Here is a 23,654-nt window from a genome sequence, read left to right on the forward strand (position 1 = left end):
TAAAGGCTGCTCTAACCCTCGGTTTCCAACAGATTTTTTTCTACTCTTGGCTCTCATTGATGTCAGTGGCAGCCAATATCCCTAATATGGCCAACTTAAAATCATAGCCCAGTCAAATACTGTATATAAAACTTAGATTATTCCTATGGTGATTTTTCTTAACTACAGGTTTCCATTCCAGCTCGACACCACAGCCCCCCGTTCGGCTACAAAGTGCAGAGTACATAAATGAAGCTGGCTGCTCTCACCTTTGTTTACGGTGAAGTGTTTTGGATTGTGACACGCAGATGAAAACCGTTGCACATACACGTTGCTTAATGCGCTGTCTTGCTAGTGTGTCACATATAAAATTTAAAGCCATTGCTACTACAGACACTTAAAATTTGAACAAAAGGCTCTTGTGTTTCAGGTGCACTTTGTGGAAACGGCGGGCCACTAAAGTTCCTGCTGTGTGGCTCTAAAAGCTGATCTGTGTGCTGTATTGGGGGGGTGGGGGGGGGGGGTGGGTCCTAGACAGTTTAAGAGGTAATGAAATACTTGACTAGAACACATCTATCTTTCCCACACGGCCCTTTTGAGCACTTCCTTCTGGAAACCAGGAAGTCAAGGTGCTTCAGCATTGTGGGATTATAACAGCCGTGTCATTAAAACCAGGAGATCTTAAAGTGGTAGCAGGACATAGAAGCGATAAATGAATGAGATAAAAGTATGAAATGAAATATGGGCATAACTTATAGCATAAGGTAATACTTCTAGACTCATATCTTTGAGAGCTATAAATTTTCAAGACTAAGTTATAACATGCAAGCCCAGGTATATACAGTATAATTCAGTGTGTGATGGCCTTTTGGGTATGGAGATAAGTTATGCCCTGTTTACAAATGTGTTTTCCATCAAATATATATCCTCGCTTGCTCTGGAAGTTGAAACAAAAAAAAGAGAAAAAAAAGAGTCTGTTTCTCCAAATTCCCATACATCAAAAACTAACGCTTCACTTCCAATTTGTTTCCACCGGTGCTTACAGATGGCAAATGTTTTGTCAACAGCAGCATGCAGGCTGAAATAGCACGGCCTTGGAGAAGTGCACGCAGAGAAAGTGTAGCTAAAAACAAAGCTTATGGCGAGGAATGTCAACAGTGAACCGTTCAAAGCAGGGAATAATTACTTCATGTTGACTGTAATTGGTTTGTCTTTAATCTGCCCTCTCTGTCTGTCGCTCCCATTTTTACAGTTACCAATTAAACACGGTTGTTGCTTTTGTTAGCGTTCTTACTATAAATTCTACAAATGGAAAAACCTTGTCATTTTTTCTTCCAACTCCTCTGCCTGTTTTGCTCATGATAATTAGTACCATAGGGATCTTTTTTTAACCACAGTGAAGAAAAAAAAAGTTTGAGCTTACCGATGAAACTTATTTGACCTTTTTGCAAAAGCTGCTTTTATTTTGGGGCTGAGGAAGCACTAACAACGATGAGTTACTGTGCCAACTTTCAGTATTTTATTTGGCACTTTTTAAGACAGAATAGAAAGTTTTTTGTCATAATGGCACAAAGGCACATATTAGGGTGGACCTAAACCACAATCTGATTTATTAGCATTTCGGACTTTACTATAAATGTGGTCTTCATGAAACCCATGCTTCTCAAAGTGTGGTAACATAATATACTGCAGTCTGTGAGTGCCACAAAGGAGGAATAAGCAATTACAGAAGAGGAAGAAGACAAATCTACTTTCAGCTGCTCCCTTATTCACAAGTGATAGCTCCACCTGTTTTATTTGGCACATTTTTTGTGTCAAATTAAACACGCACAGCCCCAAAGGGATTTGTGTCTTTTCCTGACATCGAATCAGGGACCCTTTGCTTCCTAAGTAACAGTTTTTTATTACAGTCAATGTCATATGTCAAGCGCAGGCCTACAAAAGTTACAGTTACAAGTAAAACCCACCAGCTTCTAACCAGACAACACTAACTAATCTAAACGGTAAATGGACTCGTTCTTATGTAGCACTATTCTACTCTGCTTGAGTACTCAAAGTGCCTTAGACAACAAGCCTCATTCATCCATTCACAAGCACGTTTTCCTACACCTATGTGCTTTCTGTCTAACATTCACGCTCCAATGAACACATCAGGAGCAACTTGGGGTTCAGTATCTTGCCCAAGGACACTTTGACGGCAAGGGATCAAACCACCAGCCTTCTGATTAGTAGACGACCCGCGCTACCTCCTGAGCCAGATCACTTTTGACAACTACATCTCTAATCAATGCATTCTCACTAACAACTAGTCACATACTGATGCTTGGTTGGGAACTTCTTGTCATATATTAGTGATATGTATCATGTTAACTCTGTGATAGGTTTTGAAAAAAATGATATGGTTTAAAATACATTCTTTCGCATGTTAACCACGAGTTACAAGTCAAACTTCTCCAACCTGCAACAAGTCTGCTGCAGAGAAAGAACATTTGACAAACCCACGACACCTTTTTGGTTTGAGAAACTACATTCTTAACTAAAGAAACATACACTATGAAACCTTTGCTCTGATTTTCATTTCATTAACAAAAGATTTATGATTTCAAGAGCTGCTTTCGAAAGATAATAAATGAGCATGAAAGAAGCCCGACCGAGCCTAATGAGGCCTTCATTGCCCTTTTGGCTCTCTTGTGTTTGCAGCTGATTTTAAGATTTACAGGAAGACCAGATGGCACGAGCATCTCTGAAACAGTGACCTCACACCCTTTCCTCTGATGGGGTGATAAGGGCATACAAGCTTTCCCCTGGGTCCAAAAAAAAAAGAAAAAAAAATTCGCAGGTCTCCAAGGAGTTAAGCCCAGGTCTGGAAGCCCTCCGAGCCAGGTGTGAGGGGCCGTGAAAGGGGCCAGACCCCAACCAGGCAGACACAGAAACCACTCACATCACTGAGGGAGCACTAACCCGCCACAGACACCTCCAGGGGTTTAAGAAGATGGAAAGGGAAAAAAAAAAAAACGAAGTAAAGGAGCAAAGTGAGATGGTGTAGATTGCTAAGAATGCTGCAGGAACAAGCATTTACAATGAAGGCAATGTTCCACAGAGCTAAGGCTGGAGACCTGTTGTTCTAAAATGCAAGCAGACTGGTGTGCACGTGTGACTGTGCCTTTTTCAACTACAAAAGACCCATAAGATTGATATTTATTCTTGAAAGAGAGCAAGATTGTTTTGTCGGGAGGTTTTTAATGCACACCAGACAGACCAGGGTTCAAGGCCACATTCCTCTCAACTTTTTCCTTTTTTTTTCTTTTCTTTTTTTTTCCTTTACTGGGCTCAACTTGAAAGACATTACAGCAAAAAGCATTAGAAGTGATCAGTGTTTGATACCAAAGCAATTACTGCTCTTGCTTTGCTATCTGCCTCTGTTCCCCTCTCTGTGTGTGCACGTGTGAAAATTTCAGGCAAATAATTCACTCCCCTCTTGGGAATCCTTATGACATAGCTCCTCTTGGAAGTCATCAGCAGTAAAGCCGCCAGATCTATATTCATTTCTGACCTGTACATCTGGGTTCCAGCACATGCTCGACTTGCGTTCGCCAACACATGGCTCACGAGGGAGGGTGATCTACTACACTCCACATTTCCTCAGCTGGTCAGGAGAAATTAGGTCAAAAATTTAAATGGGTTAGACGGGCTTCGGGGAGAGTGCTAGTTTGGTTTAGGTTCTCATGTTGATGTAAAGATACGGGGAAAGGGGCAGGACTCCAATCCACAGAGATGAGGCGATAAACTAGCACACGAAGGAAAGGAAAGAGTCCCACATGCTTTGCCAAACATTAAAGAAAAAAAATGGATGTCACAATAAGGAGGAGTGAACAGATATGAGAAGTGGTCTCATCATTCACAGCTGTATGACACTAACATCCCTTGCATGTGGTAAACTCTGAAGTTTCCAAAAACCAGTTGTTATCTGCCTGTCATGTTTTGGCTATTTAACCCGTGTGATTTATCTGTCTGAATCAGAGACGGGGCCAAGTTCAGATGAAGCCTCCAACATTTAAGATCAACACGCCTGCAGAGGCCGCCTAGGCAGGGGTCATGTTCATGTTTATAACCTGCTGGGGGGGGCACCATCAGTACTTTTGTCACTTTTTTTTCTTTAGTAACAAAAAAATAAAAAAATAAAAAATCAACATTGGCCTGTTGGAAAATTAGAGAGGAAGCATTTGGGCTCATAGCTTAGTTTGTAAACACAAGGGAGATTACATCTGTTGGAAATGTGCAACCAGATTACAGGGGTCAGCTGCACTGTGACCTTTTATTAGGGAGGCTTAATAAAGAAACCACAGAAGAGATGACTGAGCTACACAATTGTTTTTTTGTTTTTGTTTAGTTTTTTTTCTAACCGCAATGACTCAATCCAAGCTAACAAGTTCATGTTTATTATGTGTTCTACATATAAAATCAAACATCTAATAAAGCACTGACGTCAAGAGTCCAACTTAATCAACAGAAGTGCAACCAATCTGAATAAGGAGCAGGGAAAATAAAAATGAGAGGGAGGAGAGGAAAATTAGTTTTATGATCTGCAATATCCTGCCAGAACTTTTATTAGACACTTAAGCGTGTGTGACCCACCTCCTCACAGCAGGCTGTTAAATGGTAGTGACCTTGGAGAGAGAGAGAGAGCTGTGGACCTCTAGTATCCCCAAAACATGCTGTCCCTGCCCCCTTTTAACCTCAACGCACATGATCTCTGACATCACCAACACGGGAGACATAAATTAAACAGCTGCTAAACTTGGCCTAGCATCCACATTATCTGTGGCACACATTTGAGTTTGTTTATACGGGTAAAATGTGTGAGTGTGAGAAGGTCATCATGCAGAATCATCAATTTACATAGTTTATATAAACACATGTGGCTGTAGATAGGTTTATGGAAAGAAAAGTGTTGCTGGATTGATTAATAACATCCTTGTGTTGTAAAATTGAGGTCGGGGGGGGGGGGGGGGCATTCTGCAGCGTACATACCCCTGAGGATGTAATTCTGGTAGTTCTGGTCGGCTTCGGCTCCAACTTTTATCAAACACGTGAGTCCTTCGGCCACCACAAACTCGTGCACAAGGTCTTTGTCATCCTGGCAACAGAGAAAAAGGAAAATATCCAAGATTATAAACTCAAACATTTTATTTATTTTGTGTGCATTCATAACAGCAGTTGCCTTGAGAGGGCACTTCATATTGCAAGGTAAAAAAGCCAGAAATGAAACATTGAGAGCATCTTATATGAGCAAGCATTTGGTGACAGTGGGATGGAAGAACTCCCTTTTAACAGGAAGAAACCTCCAGCAGCCAGAGAGAGCCAACATCAGAAAAGAAAAGACAAAAAAACCCTACAAACTATGGGAGAGAAAAGAAAATGTAGCAGCATATAAATGCATGGGACTCAGTGCACTATGGGAAATAACCCAGCAGCCTGAGCATTTAGCAGCATAACTAAAGAATTGTTCAGGGTCACCTGATCCAGCCCCAACTATGAGCCTCATCAAAAAGGAAAGTTTGAAGCTTAAACTTAAAAACCCGACAGTTGCTTCTATGGTCACTGAAGGATGGCTCCAAATGAAACTCAGATTTCATAGATGCCTTTGTGAAAATGGCCAAATTTATAGCAAAAACAAACATGCTTACAGCCTTTTGCTGAAAACAGTTTTGGTCTCAAAAGCTAACACCCTTTCATATCAACTGTATGGGGAGCCATTTTTAAATAACCCATTGTTTTAATTGCATTAACTTTAACAGTTATGAATAATTAGAGGTACCTATGCTGAGCAATGTGGGTACAAACACAGGCAGACACTGTATGGCTACTAGCTTTCTGCTAGACTTCATGTCTAACAAACTCAACATCTCTACCTCATTTTTCATGTTGGTGCCTTTTGAAGTATTTTAAATGCAAATATCTGCAAATATACCGTGGCGTTCTTGTGGGTAACTGTACTAACAACCTATCCAAACAATGTCTTCTTCAGTTTTGGTGAGTGAAACTCTAGCATTTTATTTGTATGTCAAACAGCACTAACTAACTAAACTCTGTGTCTGGGTGATACATACATATTTTTATATAAGTTTAAATAAAATTATGGATAAATAAAGTAAATGAAATGATGTGATTGAAGCACAATGAATGTCACGGTGGCTACATCCATTTTAATATACAGTTTATCTGTATTTTTTACTTTATACTATTATATTGATCGAGTTATTCTGGACATTATATACTTAGCTATAAGGCTAATAAAAAGTAAGCTTAAGAAGCACAGTAATGTGATAAAATCAGCTCAAGAATCTAGTGAGATAATTTATGCTGATCTTTAAAGGCACGATTTACCCAAGAAAATGTATTTTCTCTTTGGCCTGCAGCGCTTGGTTTAGTGCAGATAGTCACTACAGAAAGGTCCATCTTATCTTGATCATATTATAACTAAATGAATGCCACAAAAACAAGGGCGCTGGTGACTTAATGTGAGCAAATTATAGTAATTTCATCTGCGCACAGTGGGTAAAACCACTTGTTAATCCTCCTGCAAAAAAGAAGAAGATTTACTAAACAACATTTGTAATATTTGTTTTATTGCAGGCAAAAAAATTATTTCTTGTAAGAGAACAGCTACTGACACACTTTACTCATTCCAAATAATCAGCTGGTTAAAACTCAGCAGAAGTTTCTCAAATTCAGTAAAAAGTGGCTGCAGATGCAGTGAGAAGTGCAATCTGTTTGCAGCTTGTTCAAATGGATTCCTGTTGCTTCGGCCCCTCCACTTCATCCCACATTTTGTCCTTGATGACAAAACCACCTGCACCTCTCACACCTGTCGATGACTCCATAATTTAAGGCCAAGCATTAGGTTATCCGCAGGATTTAACATTTTCTGATGCGCTCTACTGTTCAGATGGGATCGAGAGGAAAGCAGCAATAAACACAGTGGGGTGGTCAGGGCTACTTCTCCCCCAGGAGGAAGTCTAAGTGCTTCCAGAACATATTTACCATATATCTGTGATGGAGACTCCAGTCATTTGGCACAGCCTAAACATACAGGCGTGCACTAAAGAAACAGAATGACCAGCAGTTACTAAACTCATACATGTGTGTTACAGAGCTGGAATGTAGGGAAGAAAGACATCGATCAGAGATATTTTACAAAAATTGTCAATGTTCTCTACAGCTGATAACTCACAGGGACACTCCGAGTGTAAAAAGTAAGGTATATTAATATGCCTGTTGCTCTCTTTTCCATTTAACTGTCAGTTATCCCTCCCCCTCTGCGACCGACTGCCCGCTAGCCCAGCCCAGAGTGTGAAGTATGACCAGACCTGAACACTCCACAGCTGCCACGAAGGCAGACTCTCAGCAGCACAACTCTGTCTCAAGAAAACAGTAATGTGTCCAAGTGCAAGCGTGAATGTGTGCGGTGACTTCTTGTATGTTAATGCGTTTAAATTGACCAAAGAATTCACAAGATTTTGAAAAAATGATTATGAGAAACACGAAGCACTGAGGGGGTTGAATGAGGTGCAGTTTTAAGATGCTCTTACTAGACATCAGCTAGAATGAATAAATAATTACCTGAAAAATCTGCTTGAGGGAAAAGAGGGCTCTCCGCAGCTCCCGTCCCGTTGAGTTGTAGAGTTTTTCTGTATGGAAAGAAATCAGGGGTGAGTGGAAAAAAAAAATCAGCTGACAGTCACACATGTGGTATGTAATGTTACTAGACTTGCAGGATGATTCTGACTTTGCTTTAAAGTAATGTGTTTTAACTGCATCAAACTTGACGTTTCCATGGACTGAAAATGTAGAGAAAACCCCTTCATCGTGCACTCATTGGAAGCAATTATCCCCAGTGGTTAAATATGAAAGCTATCCAAAAAGACAAATAGTGAGAGCAAAACAGTAGGAGCAACTCAGAGAACATCTGCAGTGAGTTAGAGAACAGAGGATGTTTCCTGCTAACATCATACAAAGTCATGCTGGAAATAGCCACCGCAAAGGCTAAGAAACAATACATGCTTTAATCAGTTATGGAAACTCTACAGAGCAGTAAAGGAGAGTTGTGACTGACAGCAATAAAAGCATACATTTCCTGCAACTGCTATTGCCCATCCTTCTCCCTGCATGCAGTTTGCAAAGTTTGCCAGCGAGTGGCACCATTGAGCGCAGATTTAAACGCTCAATCATCACTGCTGCGTGAACTCGCTCTGACTCAGCAAAACCTGCCTGCCACTGCTGCAGATACAGCAACACAGTCCAATGCAGAGCTACTCTCTGTTAGCATCTTATAGCTGTATACACAGTTTCTCTCGAAGGGATAGGTGTAAAAACATTAGTATGTACAAAAAAAGAAAAAGGCATCATCAATAAGGCTCACTCTCGCACACAACCACACCACAAAAACATGACCAGCAATACTTAGAACACACAAACAGGAGAAACAACATATTGCTCTGAATACACCCTGCACACACAAACTCTGAGAGAGCTGCCATTAAATGAACTGTGAGAAACACACACTGACGAGCATATACAGATGGGATACAGAGCAAGAGGCTCCTATTCATTATTGTTGCTTGCCTCCTCAGCTGTAGAGCAAATCCCTTCAGCTGACAGAGGAAGAAAGAGAGCAAGAGGAAGGAGTGGGTTTGTTTTCTGCCAGTTCTGTGGACTAACAAAGGCTACTTCTAGACCTTCTAGAGAATAGACCAGACAGAGGGAGCACTCGCGGTCTGGTGCCTTTTTGGTGTCACACAGCATTTTCACAGCATACATAAAACTTCACACGCAGCAAGAGCTAGGACAGGGAGGTCCACTAGGACAACAAACATCTGAGGAAGGAAAAAATTCAGCCAGAACAACACTGTAGTTATTAACACAAATAAATACCTTACAGTTTAAAATATCACCATGCTTACATCTGTCTTAATATTGTTTAATATAAACTTGGCTCTAAATTGCATTCCTAGTTTAAAACCTGCTGCCATGTTCCAGGACGTGTCATCGCAAGAAAAGGTTGTCCACAGTAACCCTACACACTTTTAATAACGTGATCCACTCGCTCTACAGACAGACAAGTAACTGGAGATGCAGACTTCCTGGGACAGGGCCACATGCGGTTCAGAGGCTCATGTTTGACGATGTTGTTGAAATCATACATCTCACTATTCAATTCTAGCAGAGTTCATTATCTTTAAAGGATGTCTTATTTGCACAGTAATTCGTGACTTTCGTGGTATTCGGTATGACTAGACCCGGGCCTTAAATGCTTTGCACATTCGGTGCCGTACATGACTCAAATGCCTGATAAGCGTTAGCCTTCTACGGAAGAGTCCTAGCAAGTCACTGGCAGCAACATCCAGGAGGAATAAATCTCTACAAGTCCAGAGGTATTAAGAAGGGAAGCTGTGTGATGTTGGTAATTTATGTCTTTAAAAATAACAGGAAGGAAGTGAGACTGGACCTTTTCACTTTACACCCCCTCTGAACAGTGTGTGACTCCAGCCTTAGCGAATCACCATTGCCAAGTCTCCGCTTTGTCTTCTCAAAGCTGACACATTTTTGTAATTGGATCGGTTTTATTTTGTTTTATACGCTCCTTTTAATCACTGTCATTATTGTGGTTAAGCACATTGTAATTCTATTGATAAAAGGAAAAGAAATATAAATTTTAATAGCACAAAAGTAATAATGGTATAAATGCATTGAGTTTTATGACTCTAAAACAAATAAAGATAAAATAATGCCACGTATTCTGAGTCTTTGTATTATGACTACTACCGTGACTGTGCCATTATATCTGCACTGATTGAACATCATGTAAAAACGTGCCAAAGCTTTTTGACAACTCTTTCTCCCCTTGAGGTCAAGGTAGGGTCATACCTTATGCCCGGCAGGAAGATGACTAAGAGTTCAGATTAGCGATCTCTAAACAGACAAACTCTCTGATCACTGGAGTGGAAAAACAGAGCGAGATAACTCTGAGTTACTCATCACACCTTCAACATACAAATCAAGCCTGATTTGTGGTTCTACTTAACCTCAAGCCCTGAATCAGTGTGCCCTTTTTCTTCCAAAAGTCTTTACTGCACTTCCACGTTAATCAGTCAACAGAGTGCTATAACAGTGATGCATCAGCACATGGGTTTCCACTGAGTTTGACTAAATCCCGGTAGCATGGCGTGTGTCTGTGTCTGTCTGTGCGTGTGTGCGTGTATGTCTGTCAGCAGCAGTAAGACTGAGAAAATTCTTCCACGTACAGCTCCACTGCAGCTTTGCACAAAGGGCTTGTGCTTCTCTACTTAACCATGTAGTTTGTACAGCATTAAATTTGTCATAAAGTTATTCCTGTGCAACATTAAATCAACTGCAGGAACAGACAGTTCCTTCCCTGTCCCCATCTACGGTCCACACACCGATGCACCTCTCAGAGGCCCATCTCTAATGAGAAATAACTCAGTGGAGATTAGTTCCATACCATTTGGCACAGATATGCACCCAAACGTATGGGCCCTCTGCGCTTCTTTATTTAGGAAAGAACTTTTGGAGTGGGACCTCGTTTATTTACAAGAAATGTTTGTGAGTCATGTTCACATGAAACCCTGAAACCACCTGACTATTCAAACTCGACAGTTTACTACATTGGCCATGGATTTGTATTGTGGGCTTTCGCAAACCAAATGTTATATGAACAAAGGAAGGCATGAGGGATAGCACATAGTTTGCTCACATAAAAACTTTCTGGGCATCGTTCAGTTTTGATTGAAGTTCAGATGCAGATAGAAGCAAAGCAGCTCTCTGCAGTCTAACCTTACGATTACTTTAATGTACATTTTTTTTAATGTCATGTCGAGTCATGTTGCTCATTACTCTTCACACCCTAAAACAAGACGCCCTCACCGTTAAAACAATGGGTCTGAGGGTGCATCTGAGGTCTGGTTGCTCATCTTTCCTGTCACTTCACCTTAGGCTTTTACTGACAAGCCAACCGAAGACTGCAGAATGACTCAATGCAGTGAAAGTGTTTCTTTGATGGTTCTTGCTGATGCACCAGAGAAAGCAGCTGTTTTCCTCTCTTAAACGGCAACACACCGTTGCATTTTTCTCAGTTCAAATAGCTACAGGGATGTAATGCATTCATAATTATAACAATCATAAAAGTAAGAGCAGGATTTTCATAATTGTCAGGAATGTGCTCAGAGCGGAAGAGTTGAGAAAAAAAAAACTGCTGTGGTGGGCTGATACATTTAGACAGGCCAGGACTTCAGGGATGGTCACGCTGCTGCCGAGAAAGTAAATCTGTCCTTTGCTGCTTAAATACCTTATGATTCAATGTGTCATTGCCAGCAAATACCAGCTTCACGTTTCAGGTTTGTATGAGTCACTTTTTCATTGAAATCTCCATCTCAACCTTACCCTAAAACCCACCACCCACTGTGGTCCAGCTAACAAATGAAACGATAAATAGTGAAACTAATTTGCCAACAAAGTCATTAACCTTGCAAACACTGTTCACATGCCTTTACTTCCAGAACGCACTGTAAAATGAAAAGGATGACTACTGCTGCTTATGCATTGCGCAGCAGGCGGAACGCATAAACCACATCCAAAGCACAGCCAGGAAACCCACAAAGACCCCACTGGGCAGGACAACCCCGCATACACTGGTGTAAATTAAACTCTGTTTGCTTTTTGGAGTGGATGTGTCAGAGTGGATGTTGAAGAAAAAGATCCTTAACATATTGTACTGCCATGTAAATAAATCTTTTTCCTTTTATACATGTTGCACAATTGCATCAGAAGCTTTCATGTGGGATGCAGAGATGGGAGAAGGTTGAGAAGCATGAAGTATGGTGTGAGGCCTCAGACAATTTTCCAGCAGGCTGGGGGGCAGACAAAACTCTTGTGTTTATATGTTAAATGCTTTGAATTTTACTCTGGACTATCTAGACATCTGACCTCATCACTGTCTGTCAGACTAACAATGACTGCATGAGTATTTTTAGCTAAAAGCACATCACTATGCAAGGTCTTTAGTCTTTCATCACCCACTTAACCATTCCATCTGTGTGTGCTGTGCTGCTAATTAGCAAGTTTACACGAGTTAAAAACAAAAACATGTTTGAGTGATGACGTAAGAAAAGTTAAGATGTTATACAATACTCGAACATGTGACCTGGTTAGAGCGCCAGGTTTACCGAAAGTCCTCATAACATCAAAAAAAAAGAAAGAGATAGAAAGGAAAAACTTTTTTTTTTTTCATATGTTGTTACTCTTGTTAACATGGTGGAGACTTTTCCCATTTCCCTACCTGGAGTAAACTTAAAGAGACTCATATTCATTATTGGACTCTACTTCTTTTAATAGCCGTTAGCCGCTGCGTAAATGCTAACTTAACAAATGGCTAATGAGGTTATTAGGCTAACATGGTTAATATGTGCCTGTTTACTTCACTGTTACTGAACCAGGAGCTTTACCGACCTCCCAAATTTCTTCGTAAAGACCAAGTTCACTAAATTTAAATGCTGTTCATGTGTTCAGCTGCTGGTGAGGGCAGAGGCTGCTTTCCTGTCTGTCTGCACTGCTGCCGTGTCGAAGTGTGAGAAAGAGGAGGCTAAGGCAAGCACTGTTGATATTTATGCTGTACCAAAGTAATTGTTAGTACCAATTAGAATCTGCGTATTGACTTTTTTGAAAACCCTATAAGGTACCTCCTGTCGGCTTGATGTCAGTGAGAGCAAAGATTAGGAAAAAAACTGTCCTAAACATAACCGGCAAGGTTTACTTGTATATCACCTTAACTCTTTGTTTGAAACTTTGTCCATATCTAACATCAAATCATCAAATGACCACTGTTATAGTATATTACAGTATAGTCGCAGAAGCAGCAATGTAGTAGCAGTGTTTCTAAGCAGCAAACACTGTGTAAAGCATTACCAGGTTAAATAGGAGGACAGCAAAAATTGACATCTGTTAGTGTAGCAACAGTGTGCAATTCAAGCTGTATGCCATGTGGTGCACGAGCTGCTTTGATCACTTATTACACTTCAGGCACTTCCCACAACATTTACTTTAAAAAAAAAGCATCAGTTCTCATGATCCTGGTTAAATCAACCAACTAATAACCTACAAACTACATGAATCAAGATGTACCGAAGCTTCACAACATTAAAGTTCACTTAGCGCCTCAAAGTTCTGTTCAGGTCAAAGCTAGACCTTCAGTCACAAGCCACTGCCTGCCCACGTCTGAATTTAGCCCTGTCCCAGGGAGCCAGGAGCTGTTCCACTGGTCAGTAAAGGCCACAGACTCTGCAAGAGGTGAAAGCTGAGGTCAGACAAACTGTAGCCATCTGGGAGAGCACAGTCTCACGTGAGCCAGAATTGCCACATCACTAGCTACCATGTCTAAGGATGAAGGAAACCCTCTTTCCTTTTCCTCTTTTGGTATTTTCATGAGAAACTTTTGAGTTTACAGTATCCATAATGGCCCTCTGCAGTCACGAAACATAACAGAACAACAACATCAACACTGCTTCCTTTTCATTTTTTCCCCTTCCTTTTCTCCTTTCTCACTCGGTAACGGAAACCTTGTGTTCCAAAATTTATGAAGAGAAAACACAAGTAATTAAGGTGGAAGACCTCCCAACACGTGCAATGGATTGCAACATTTTGTGGACTGGGGTTTCTCTCTACTGTTTTTATCCCCTACTCTCAGAGGGAAAACATAAGGTGAATGATGGTTCAATAAAAGCAGATTATAGCACTCAGGTGGAAATCATTAAGCAGGAATGCAGGTATAAATAAGATCAATTCCAACATGTTTGGATTTTAAGTGCAGGATCAAGACAATTTTACGGAAAATATCTGTATATGTGCGGGAGTGTGTGGGCACTAAAGTGCACTACACATGTTGCGCACATGCGGGAATATGCGCACACTCACCCAGGCAGTTTACAAAGTGCACAGAGGAATAAAGACATTAATTAATTTGTTCCTGTTGCCTGGAGTTTATTCAAATGCTTTGGAAGTTGTGATAGAAGACATATGGAGTTGATGGTTTAGATTAGAGGAAACTGACTCAGGGCCACACAGACTGGAGAAGACTCTGTCACTGGCAGCAAGCCGTACATGGACCTACGGGGTGTGAAAGTCTCAGAGCAAAGGCAAACTGCTGAGGCCTGGAACAAGATCAAAATCATCAAAATAACTAGTAAATGTGGGCTTAATCTACTGGGGAAAAAAGAGCTGACATACAGTGCAAGACCGAAAGTCAAATGTGCGTCTCTGCGCCTGGTTTGCTGTCATTAATACAGATCGCTGCTGCATGAACGACGTTCAGCAGAGATCTTAAGAGGTCGGTGATAAATTATGTCTGGATTCCCAGCACAAAAGCACATGTTCTTTGAAGAATTTTAATGACAGTGTTAGAAACATGCAAATAAACCATGCTAATTTATTTTGATGCGATTTCCTCCACAGATGTTGCACCTACCTGGACTTCCTCTGCACACTGCGCAGAATGAACATTATCTACATTCTCATGGGAGCGGTAAGGGGATCGGGTTTCTGGTCTGCAACACTATCCTGGCAGAGGCATTTGATACCAAGGCATACCACAGCCAAGTTCCAATAAACACAAAAGTCGGCTCAGAGCTCAACAGCGCTCATTGTCCCACGATGGAAGCGGAGATACTGAATTGTTGTGTTTATTGATGTGTTTACATAAGGCTTGGAACGGAGTTAATGCTTTTGTCAGTTGCGATAATTCTTCCAGAAGGTAGCAGTAGCATTTGTCTTTTAGCTTACTGTTTAGATTCATACAGCCGTTCATTATTCTTTAGACGCTCCTCTGCAGACCTCTTACAGGGTGCTGTGGGCTACTTATCTCTGGTTAAGTCTCTTCAATAAACTGCATGCTAATTATCCATCAAGATACTATCTGACACTGTCAAAGAGAAACAGAAGTGGAAAGTGATGGTGGAATCTGCAGAATTCCAGACAAGGAGAGAGACATGACAGCAAGGCCAGTGTGAGGACAGACAAATCTTTCATTAGTGCCCGCTTGCTTAATGAGTCATTCCTTAGCTACCAGGTGGGGTGACCCTCACAACATAAATACCCCTGCGCCCCCCCCCCCCTTTTTTTCTTCCCTCCACTTTTTGTGTAGTCCACCCTTTCACCTGCTCAGCAGGGTTTCCCCCATACTCTCCAGCACTGACACAGATACGTAGTGGAGCGAGGAGAGAAGTTAAAGAACGCATCCATTCAACATACCAGACAAAAGCCTGACACAGATATAAACGAGGGGATCAACATTTTAAGTCCATCTGGTGTAGGTGGACCGTGCAGCAAGGACAGCTGCAGCAAGGTTCAAGCAAGTTACTGCAAACCTGTGGTAACTGCTGGGGTGCAGTATTATTATTTTTGCATCTATATGCTTCTCTAATAAACTGTGTATATAAAATTGGAAGGAGTTCGAGTCTAGGCTATTTCCCATGTGTTGCTTGGCAGCTGCTTCAGGGCAAACAGTTTTTCTTACTGCAGTAAAATGTGCATATAGATGCAAGGCCAGATGTCTAAAGAGAAAAGTTTAAAATCTCACTTCATATATTCCAATTCTGTCACATGTGCGCAGATGCTATAGTTCTGGGGTTTAAAAAAAAAAAATTATCCATAAAAGACAGATCCACAAAGCCAAGTGCTTTACTCAATTCAGACTTTATGATCCTTAAAATCAAAAAACGCTGTATTTTATGTGCTGCAATAGAAGGAGAATTTAAAAGTTTTTCTTCCTTTCTAAAGTTGAATTGGAAAATAGCCAATTATCAGCAATACCCTCGGTGACTCCCCCCTTGCAAACTTTACCTCCCTTCCTCTCGCAGCCCTCTCGGCCTCTCTGGCCCCGACTTTCTCTGCTCCCTCCTATTCTTAACAACCTGACATGTGGGGAAAAACACCAGTGCAAACTGTGTCCAATAAACACAGTTGTGCTGAGACCACATCTATTTCAGACTCTGCTCTAGGAATAGGAAGTGAACACATGAGTCACAGTACACCATCTCAGTGACCGACTACTCTTAATGGAATGGAGATGTTGAAGCACCTGATTTCTACACAGACTGGATCCTCTGCTGCCTGCTGCTGTCCACTGTAGCACCTGTGAGGAAGAGTTTGAAATAAGGATACACTCTTTCATAGCCCTTAATGCCTCCACATAATTACTACCACCAGCCAACAAGTTGTTCAAATGTGTTGCGCTGGTTATCGCAAAGAGAATGTATCTTCTCTCATTTTAATCACAAACATCACTACTTAGCTACTGAACAAAATAGCCCTGACTGAAAACAGCAGGGCTCAGCTTAATGAGAAAAACTCAAACTGTACAGTAAATGAAGCAAAGCACCAGTAAAGACACTCCCATCAAGCCAGAAACACCAAGCTCCAAATACTACTCATTTATTGGCTGTGTGAAGTCTTTGATCCTGATACAACAATCAGACTGGCAAATAAAATCATCAAACGAGCTACAGTGTAGTGCACGAGTTTGCTCTTATGCTGTGTGTAATCTTTCCCTTTTGGATTTACCCCTTGAAGTCTCCAGAGTAAAAGAATCTCTAAAGGATTTTGTAATGAGGAAAGAACTTTATCAAAAATCCTGTCCAGCTTGTTGGTGGACATAAAACGAGGCACCACTGATGTTCTGCAGTGATCACAAATAGCTACCATGACTATGTAGCTTTTCATTTCTATCGCATTTCATGAGCGCCCCGTCATGTCAGATTGTTGCACCTTGGCAGCGGCTTTGTGATGCTGACCTGAGTGTAAAGCGTGATCTGACTGCTGACAGGTGCCGAAACTTTGGAAAAGGGTGAAGTAAGCACTATTACTGACAACCAAAGTGTAAAGATACAGTGGGCAATGAAAGCCATTCTCTGATTAAAGAGGCATGATAGCCATGCATGAGGCAGACTGACAATGGAAGCTTTAAATATAAGATGTATAACAGAGTCAAATCTAAATACTTTAACAGACAGCAAATGCAATGAAACCTAACACGAGGCACTTTCATCCTGAGGCGGTAATTATCTGTTTTGTCAAGAAAGTGTTTTGTTTGGACTAATACCGCTTTATCCCTAAGTGTCACTGAAATGAATATAATCCATGCTTGGCACAGGCAATCAAAGGACTCAAAGACCTGTTTTGTCCTCTGGGGCCAACCTGTTTGCCCAACTGGAACAAATTCACCATAAACATGACTGACTGCTTTCTCGTCAAAATCCTACTTAACAATGCCAAATGACTAATGTGTTCACTTTTCAATTCCTCATGGATCATATCAGAAATTTTCCACTCATGTTAGCAGCTGGCAGATAAGGATCAAATATTTGCTTGGCAAGCCAAATAGGTATGGTCGATGACCTGCCTATTGGCACGGTAAATGTTTTTCCCTGGTTTTTGTTTTGTCGTGTGGGCCTCGATTGAACGGCTTTCTGCCGGCTGTCTTCTACACATTTTCTGTACATGAGCCTGTGTCGTGACATGGGATCGGTGTAGCAATGCAATGCAGCTGCTTGGCTTTTTTTAAAACACCAATGCAAACAGAGGCACATTTCAGTTACCGAATCCCAGTTTCTCTTTGTTGCACCGTGCTACGAAGAAAAATCTCAGATATTCAAGCATGTCATCCTCCCGGTCACTTCACCGAGGAGGGTCAAGTGTCACTGGGCCTCACAGTACCCCTGACATGTTTGGACTAGTTTAAATAAATACAGTGATACAGCACTCTGGATCACTGTACCACAGTGGGCTTGTCTCCCAGTGAGAAAGTAACTACAGCCCAAATGAATCCTACTTTGACACACTCAAACACACACAAGAAATTCATGCAGCCAAACTTGTATATCAGTTTTTCCAATATTGCCATTTTTACAGATAGGAAAAAGAAAGTTTTCACCGGATTCTATGCAGTCCTGTGGAAAAAATTAAGTGCACTTCCATAGAAATTATGAAGGTAATTAGCAACCAGGTTCTGCACTTAATAATTAGTTAACCATAAGCAAGAGTGAGTACCTCTTCAAAAGAATTTGGGGCAGTTCGCTGGTCTGGAGCATTCAGGTGTATGGTAACACAATGTGACAATCTTCCCAGGAGTGGACATCCTGGCAAACGTCCCACAAGCTCAGACTATGCAATGCTCAGAGAAACTGCAAATCACTCAAGAGCTACATCAGACTCTCCAGGCCTCAGTTAGTATGTTAAATATCAAAGTTCATTACAGAAAAAAGACCACCTTTAAGATTGAACTCCTCTATAAATCAAAGTATTCTAGAGTCAAACATAGAGACAGCTGTTCAACAGCTAAAGCTGAATCAGGTCACGCACCGGGACAGTGATCCCAAATACAGACAAGATCCGAGGTGTTACAAAAGTCCAGACCTCAACCGGATTGAAATGCTGTGGCGGGACCTTAAGAGAGCTATGCATAAATAAATGCCTGCAAACCTCAATGACCTGAAGCACTCTTGTAAAGAAGAGCGTGCCAAAATTCCTCCCCAGCGATGTGAGAGACTGATAAAGTCATACAGAAAACGATTACTTCAAGTTATCACTGCTGAAAGTACTTCTACAAGCTACTGAATTATGGGGTGCACTTAGTTTTTCCGAGGACTGCAAAGAATCCTGCGATAAACTTTCTTTTTCACATGACTATATATTATCGTATGTGCATGTGAAAATTTTAAGTTGTGCAATGCAGATAAAATGCTTTGTATGATGTGGAAATGGTGAACAGCCAATTCCACTGTTTACATAGCTTTACGTGTATGCATGCATGAAGAATATTTGCCAATACATAAACATCAGAATTTTTTATTTTAATCAGCACCAGCCCCAAAAATCCATTATTAAACCATTGTTTGTTTTTACACTTTTCACATGTATTTCAAAAGGGAAAAGTTTTACTGAAAACAACCCCAAAAACATCTGCTATTTCAGATTATGCCCACATTCAAAACAAAAGACACGAGGAAAAATTACTGCCTCAATGAAAGTGAGATAGCGAACGTCTGTTGTACCGGCAACTGCTGTCCGCTTTGATGAGAGACATACCCGGCTTCCAGCAAACATGCCCCAGCAATATAAATGGCGCTCAAGAGATTTTTGGAAAACCACCATTAAGAGCCAGTCATGCATTGCTATAGCATGACAGTGTCGAGGTGCAAAGGGATTGGCTGGCACACATAAAGTGCCCTCAATTTCTCATAGGATGAAAAGGAGTTCTGGCTCACAGAACTACTGAGGATCAACCGTCTTTTGGCAAGAAAGAATGTGAAGTGTTCTCTTGCCTTATTTAGCCAAAGACAGCCATCATATCACAGAGCGTGCAGAGGGGGGGGGGCGAGAGGTGCAGCCAAGATTATGATCCAAAGCAATAAAAACAATGTCAACAACACATACCTTGAAGTAACGTAAAAATATTTGTGGTATGAGGATGACAAAAAGTGTGCACAGGGGGATAAGAGATGTGATAACATCGAAAACGATGGGCCAGATATTCATTAAGTGGAGGAGCTATTCAAAGACTTAATCCAGAGCAGCCTCCTCTGCTAAGTTTGCCAAACATAACAAGATATGTAATGAAAGTTTTAGCTCGCCCACTCTCTTTTATATTCCAGCTAATAATACATTAGATTAGATTTCTATATTAATGGCTACAGAAAGCTACTACTGGCACAGTCTGGTGTCCTCCTTTCACCTTTTTCTCCATCTTGTGCAGTGATGCTGAACTTCAACTGTCTTTTATCAAGACAGGGTCTTTATTTTTCCTGTGTGTGAGTGTTTGTCTGCTTGTGTTTCCATGTGACAACTGGGTGTTTGTGTGTGTGTGTTTCTTCCTGGATAAGACACAGAGATAAGAGATTCCCAGCAGCCTTTAAAAGGAACAGCATGGGAGTAACGACTAAACATGTGACAGTAAACAAAATTAATAAAAAAAACCAAAGCTGTTCAAGGAAAGTTTCAACAGAAATGGCAAATAAGACGTGTTCCACCTTTTAAGCACGAGCATTTTACTGATATTCTTCAACTGGTTCAGTGTAGAGTGGGTGCTTTCACCACCCTAACCCCTAGAGGTCTCTCTCCAATGTTTTTTTTTTCTCCTAGCTTCACTATGTTTGCATGACAAGTAGAGTTAACAGGTTTAACTATCCCAACAAGACGGGAGGCCAGTGTAATAAAGACGGGGGGTGGGGTGGAGGGCTTGCTCTGTGCGCAGTAGGGGGTGAGATTTACGCATGGCTGAATTTAAATCCATGGAGACACAAAAATGAAGAAAAACTCTTGCATAATTTGGGTCACTTGAGATAACACTCAGATTTTAGCATTTTATCCCCTTTCTACCAAAGTGAGGGCAAAAAATGACTAATATGAGTTTGTCATAGATGACGGATACTTACGTCTGCATCATCATGATGCAGTATGTCTGCTTTATAGTATAACTAAAATGTGTTTTTCTTCATCAAACTTAAGTTCTGTAAATTTCAGGATAATGACTTTTAGAATACTTTGATACTTTCTGCGCTAATTCTGCATAATTCTCCACTCGCACAACAAATTCATAGAGCAACAATTATTTATACAGGAGATGATTTGGACACAATAGCCAAAAAAACAAAAAAAACAACAACTATGATTTGGACAGTGCAAACAATGCATGACCACACATACATTTGGGGTATGTTTTGCATAAAGGTACAGGGTAGAGCTTCACAGTTGGAAGCCCCGGTGTGCTTTTCGTACAGCAGCCATGACAGATTCTAAATCTTAAAACTCACTTCAAATGTTTTTCATCTTGATCAACCATGATCTACCCATAAAATCAACTAGATTTAAAAGCCAAATCCCAAAAAGAAAAAAAAAATATTCCACTTGACCTACATATATCCCTGTTCCACCTACCCTGCAGCTCCTAAAAAAAGGTGAAGAAAGCATGCAGTAATACCGTGTTCGGGTGGGGGGTTTCTGGGTCTGCATAAGGCAATATTTTAGCAGGCAGCAGCCCTGCACGATCACACTGTAACAAGTTCAGACACCTTAGCCCAAGACTGGTACAAGAATCAGGCCTTTTGATGTTTGCACATTAACCTCCTCCATTCCTCAGGTACTCCCCCACTCTATCACATCTCCCACCCTGTCTTGACCCTGTGCCAGTTTCGCCAAAACCTTTTCAAGCACACCTGGTAGTGGTTAGGCTCAATCACAGCACAAAAGCTCCTGAGTGCTGCTGGAGAAAAAAAAAAAAAGGAAAAAAAAAATACAGGAAGAACTCAACAGTAAAGACAGCAAAGATGTTCTAACAAGACTATCTACTGTACTTCAGAGTGGATTTACAATGTGACAAACAATTGTTTTGTAAATATGAAACCTTTTATTGAGCCGCTTGTGTTACTGGATAGTGCATCTGGACCAAAGATAATTGTAGGAACAAGTATGAAAGTGTTATGTACTTTTTTCTTTTCTTTTTTTTTTTTTTTAACACAACCACACTTATCCACAGTGAGCATATTTTGTAACAACAATGAACAGGGCCAGCTCATTACAGTGCAGGGGCGAGGTTCCAGTGTTTTATCACACCTGCTGAGGAAAGTTAAAGCACTTTTCCATAGGTGGAGCCGGTGGATCCATTTTCACATTCACCGGCTGCTGTGTCACAGGCTTTACGGAAGGCGTAATTTCACTGATTTAGATCAAATTTCACAGTTCAGGAGAGTTAAAACGAGTTTTTCTTCCAGGAAACCCCCTGACTCTGTAAGGACTAAATCTGTAGTATATTAGATACTCACATGGAAACAACTTTGTGTTCCCAGTATTGTATCGCTACAAATTGTGTTCATATTCTTAATAAAAAAAGAAGAAAAAACTTGCTGTTCCCAAGATGAAGCAGGTATCGGACTGGCCTACGCTCTGATCTTGTTCAGATAAATGTGAAACTTTGGAAATGCTCGACCACCCCAGCTGGATTCCATAAAGACATTAAAACGGCCTTTGCACTCGGTAAAAGCCACAGAATTTAGCTAGCAGACAACATAATTTCTATACATTCTAAATATCACATGATTAAAAGGAGAAGAGGTTAGATAAACAGAGCAGAATATACAACATAATTACAGACCTACAAACAAAAGCTGTGTTTGGACTGACAACAATGGCCGCTTGAAAATGGGTGCCTATCGCTAAGATTTGCATACCGGTTCCGTATAAGGAGGAAGAAAGCGCATTTTGTTAAACGACTAAAGCGAAAAGTGAAACAGTCCAAACAGCATCCAGGGGGGAAAAACAGACGTGTGTTTACAAAGTCAGCGTAAAGGCACGGTTTCATTTAGTCTCCTTCACCTATTATTGAACAGTTCGAAGTGCTGTAATGTTTGATCAGTGGGTGGGGATACTTATTTTTTCCCCTTTTTATTGGTTTTCTATTGATTGGACAAACAACGACAGCTGTGCTCCATAAATAGTGTCCAGCACAAGATCCATACTACCTAATTTAGTGGTTTAGTTTTACATTTTCAGATCTAATTTTGTCTGCTGTACTTAGTGATATCTGATGAGATCACTGGTGTGCTGTTACAACTTTATAACCATCCCAGTTTTATTCTTGTTGATCTGTTCTATGATGGACCTGCATAAAGTTGCCAATTTCTTTGTAATGATAGCTCACCTTAGTAACATTTTACAATTTCAATATTAGTGTGTGCTTACAATCTTTATGCTTATAACCACATGTAATCAGTATGTCCCAAACTTTGCCCTCATTAGATATGAATAGAAACAAGCTGAAATCAAATATTCCGAGAGTACTACTGTTATTCTAAACAGAAACATGGTAGAGGCTAAATTTGAGAAAGGGGATGAAGAGAACAACAGAATAACATAATAAATTTTGGGGCAATGTTTTAGACAGTTCCCCATGTTTATGTTTTTATTTAACTGTTAGCAAGATCCAGCAGAATATGAATTGATGGATGGATTGATGTTAGCGGGATGGTGCAAATAAAACAAAACAAAACAAAACAAAATCTCTGGTTGATTTTCATACAGTAAGAGGGAGAAGTAAACATTTTTAGTACTTTCATTTTTAAAGTTTGTCAAGGACTTGGTCTTGCAGCTTATGAAGCGGTCCTCAAGGCCACAGCTCGAGGAGGTGTGCACTCAAGGGTTGACAGACTTTACCCCCTGCACCTTAAACAATGAATGATTTTTTGCAATGAGATCTGAATAGGAAAATTTCTCACTAAGGGGAGGTGTCTGAAGAACACCAGCTGTTTAGCTTTGAGCCATATTGGACATATGTTGTCCACATGTCCAATGAATGTTCCTACCACTCAAATAGAGACCTGTCTTAATCCAATACGCCAAATTCTGAATAGGAAGAATTTTAGAAAATCTTTATTAATCTTTATTTAACCAGGAGGCGACACTCTTGAGATTAGGAATTCTCATTTACAAGAGTGTCTCGAGTTGTTATTAGCAAAGACAAAATGATTATATCACTACGCACACCAGACTTTTCCTAACATGTTGCTTACTGCCAATATGTTTGCATCCATGCACTTTATATACATGTTGCAATGTTT

The 23,654-nt window shown here is 40.7% G+C and overlaps 1 protein-coding gene across 3 annotated transcripts in view; it reads right to left on the reverse strand.

Moving 5' to 3' along the window:
- Positions 1-23,654, reverse strand: part of fhod3b (formin homology 2 domain containing 3b) — a 91,617-nt gene that overhangs the window by 32,007 nt on the left and 35,956 nt on the right. For all 3 annotated transcript variants that reach the window (XM_085176917.1, XM_085176918.1, XM_085176919.1), the window contains exons 4-5: positions 7,603-7,670; positions 5,011-5,116 (exon numbers count right to left, since the gene is read on the reverse strand). In XM_085176917.1, coding sequence (XP_085033043.1) covers positions 5,011-5,116; positions 7,603-7,670 — 174 coding nt within the window. The remainder of the gene's footprint in view (positions 1-5,010; positions 5,117-7,602; positions 7,671-23,654) is intronic.

Source organism: Neolamprologus multifasciatus, chromosome 11, assembly GCF_963576455.1.
Source record: "Neolamprologus multifasciatus chromosome 11, fNeoMul1.2, whole genome shotgun sequence".
Lineage (NCBI taxonomy): Eukaryota > Metazoa > Chordata > Actinopteri > Cichliformes > Cichlidae > Neolamprologus > Neolamprologus multifasciatus.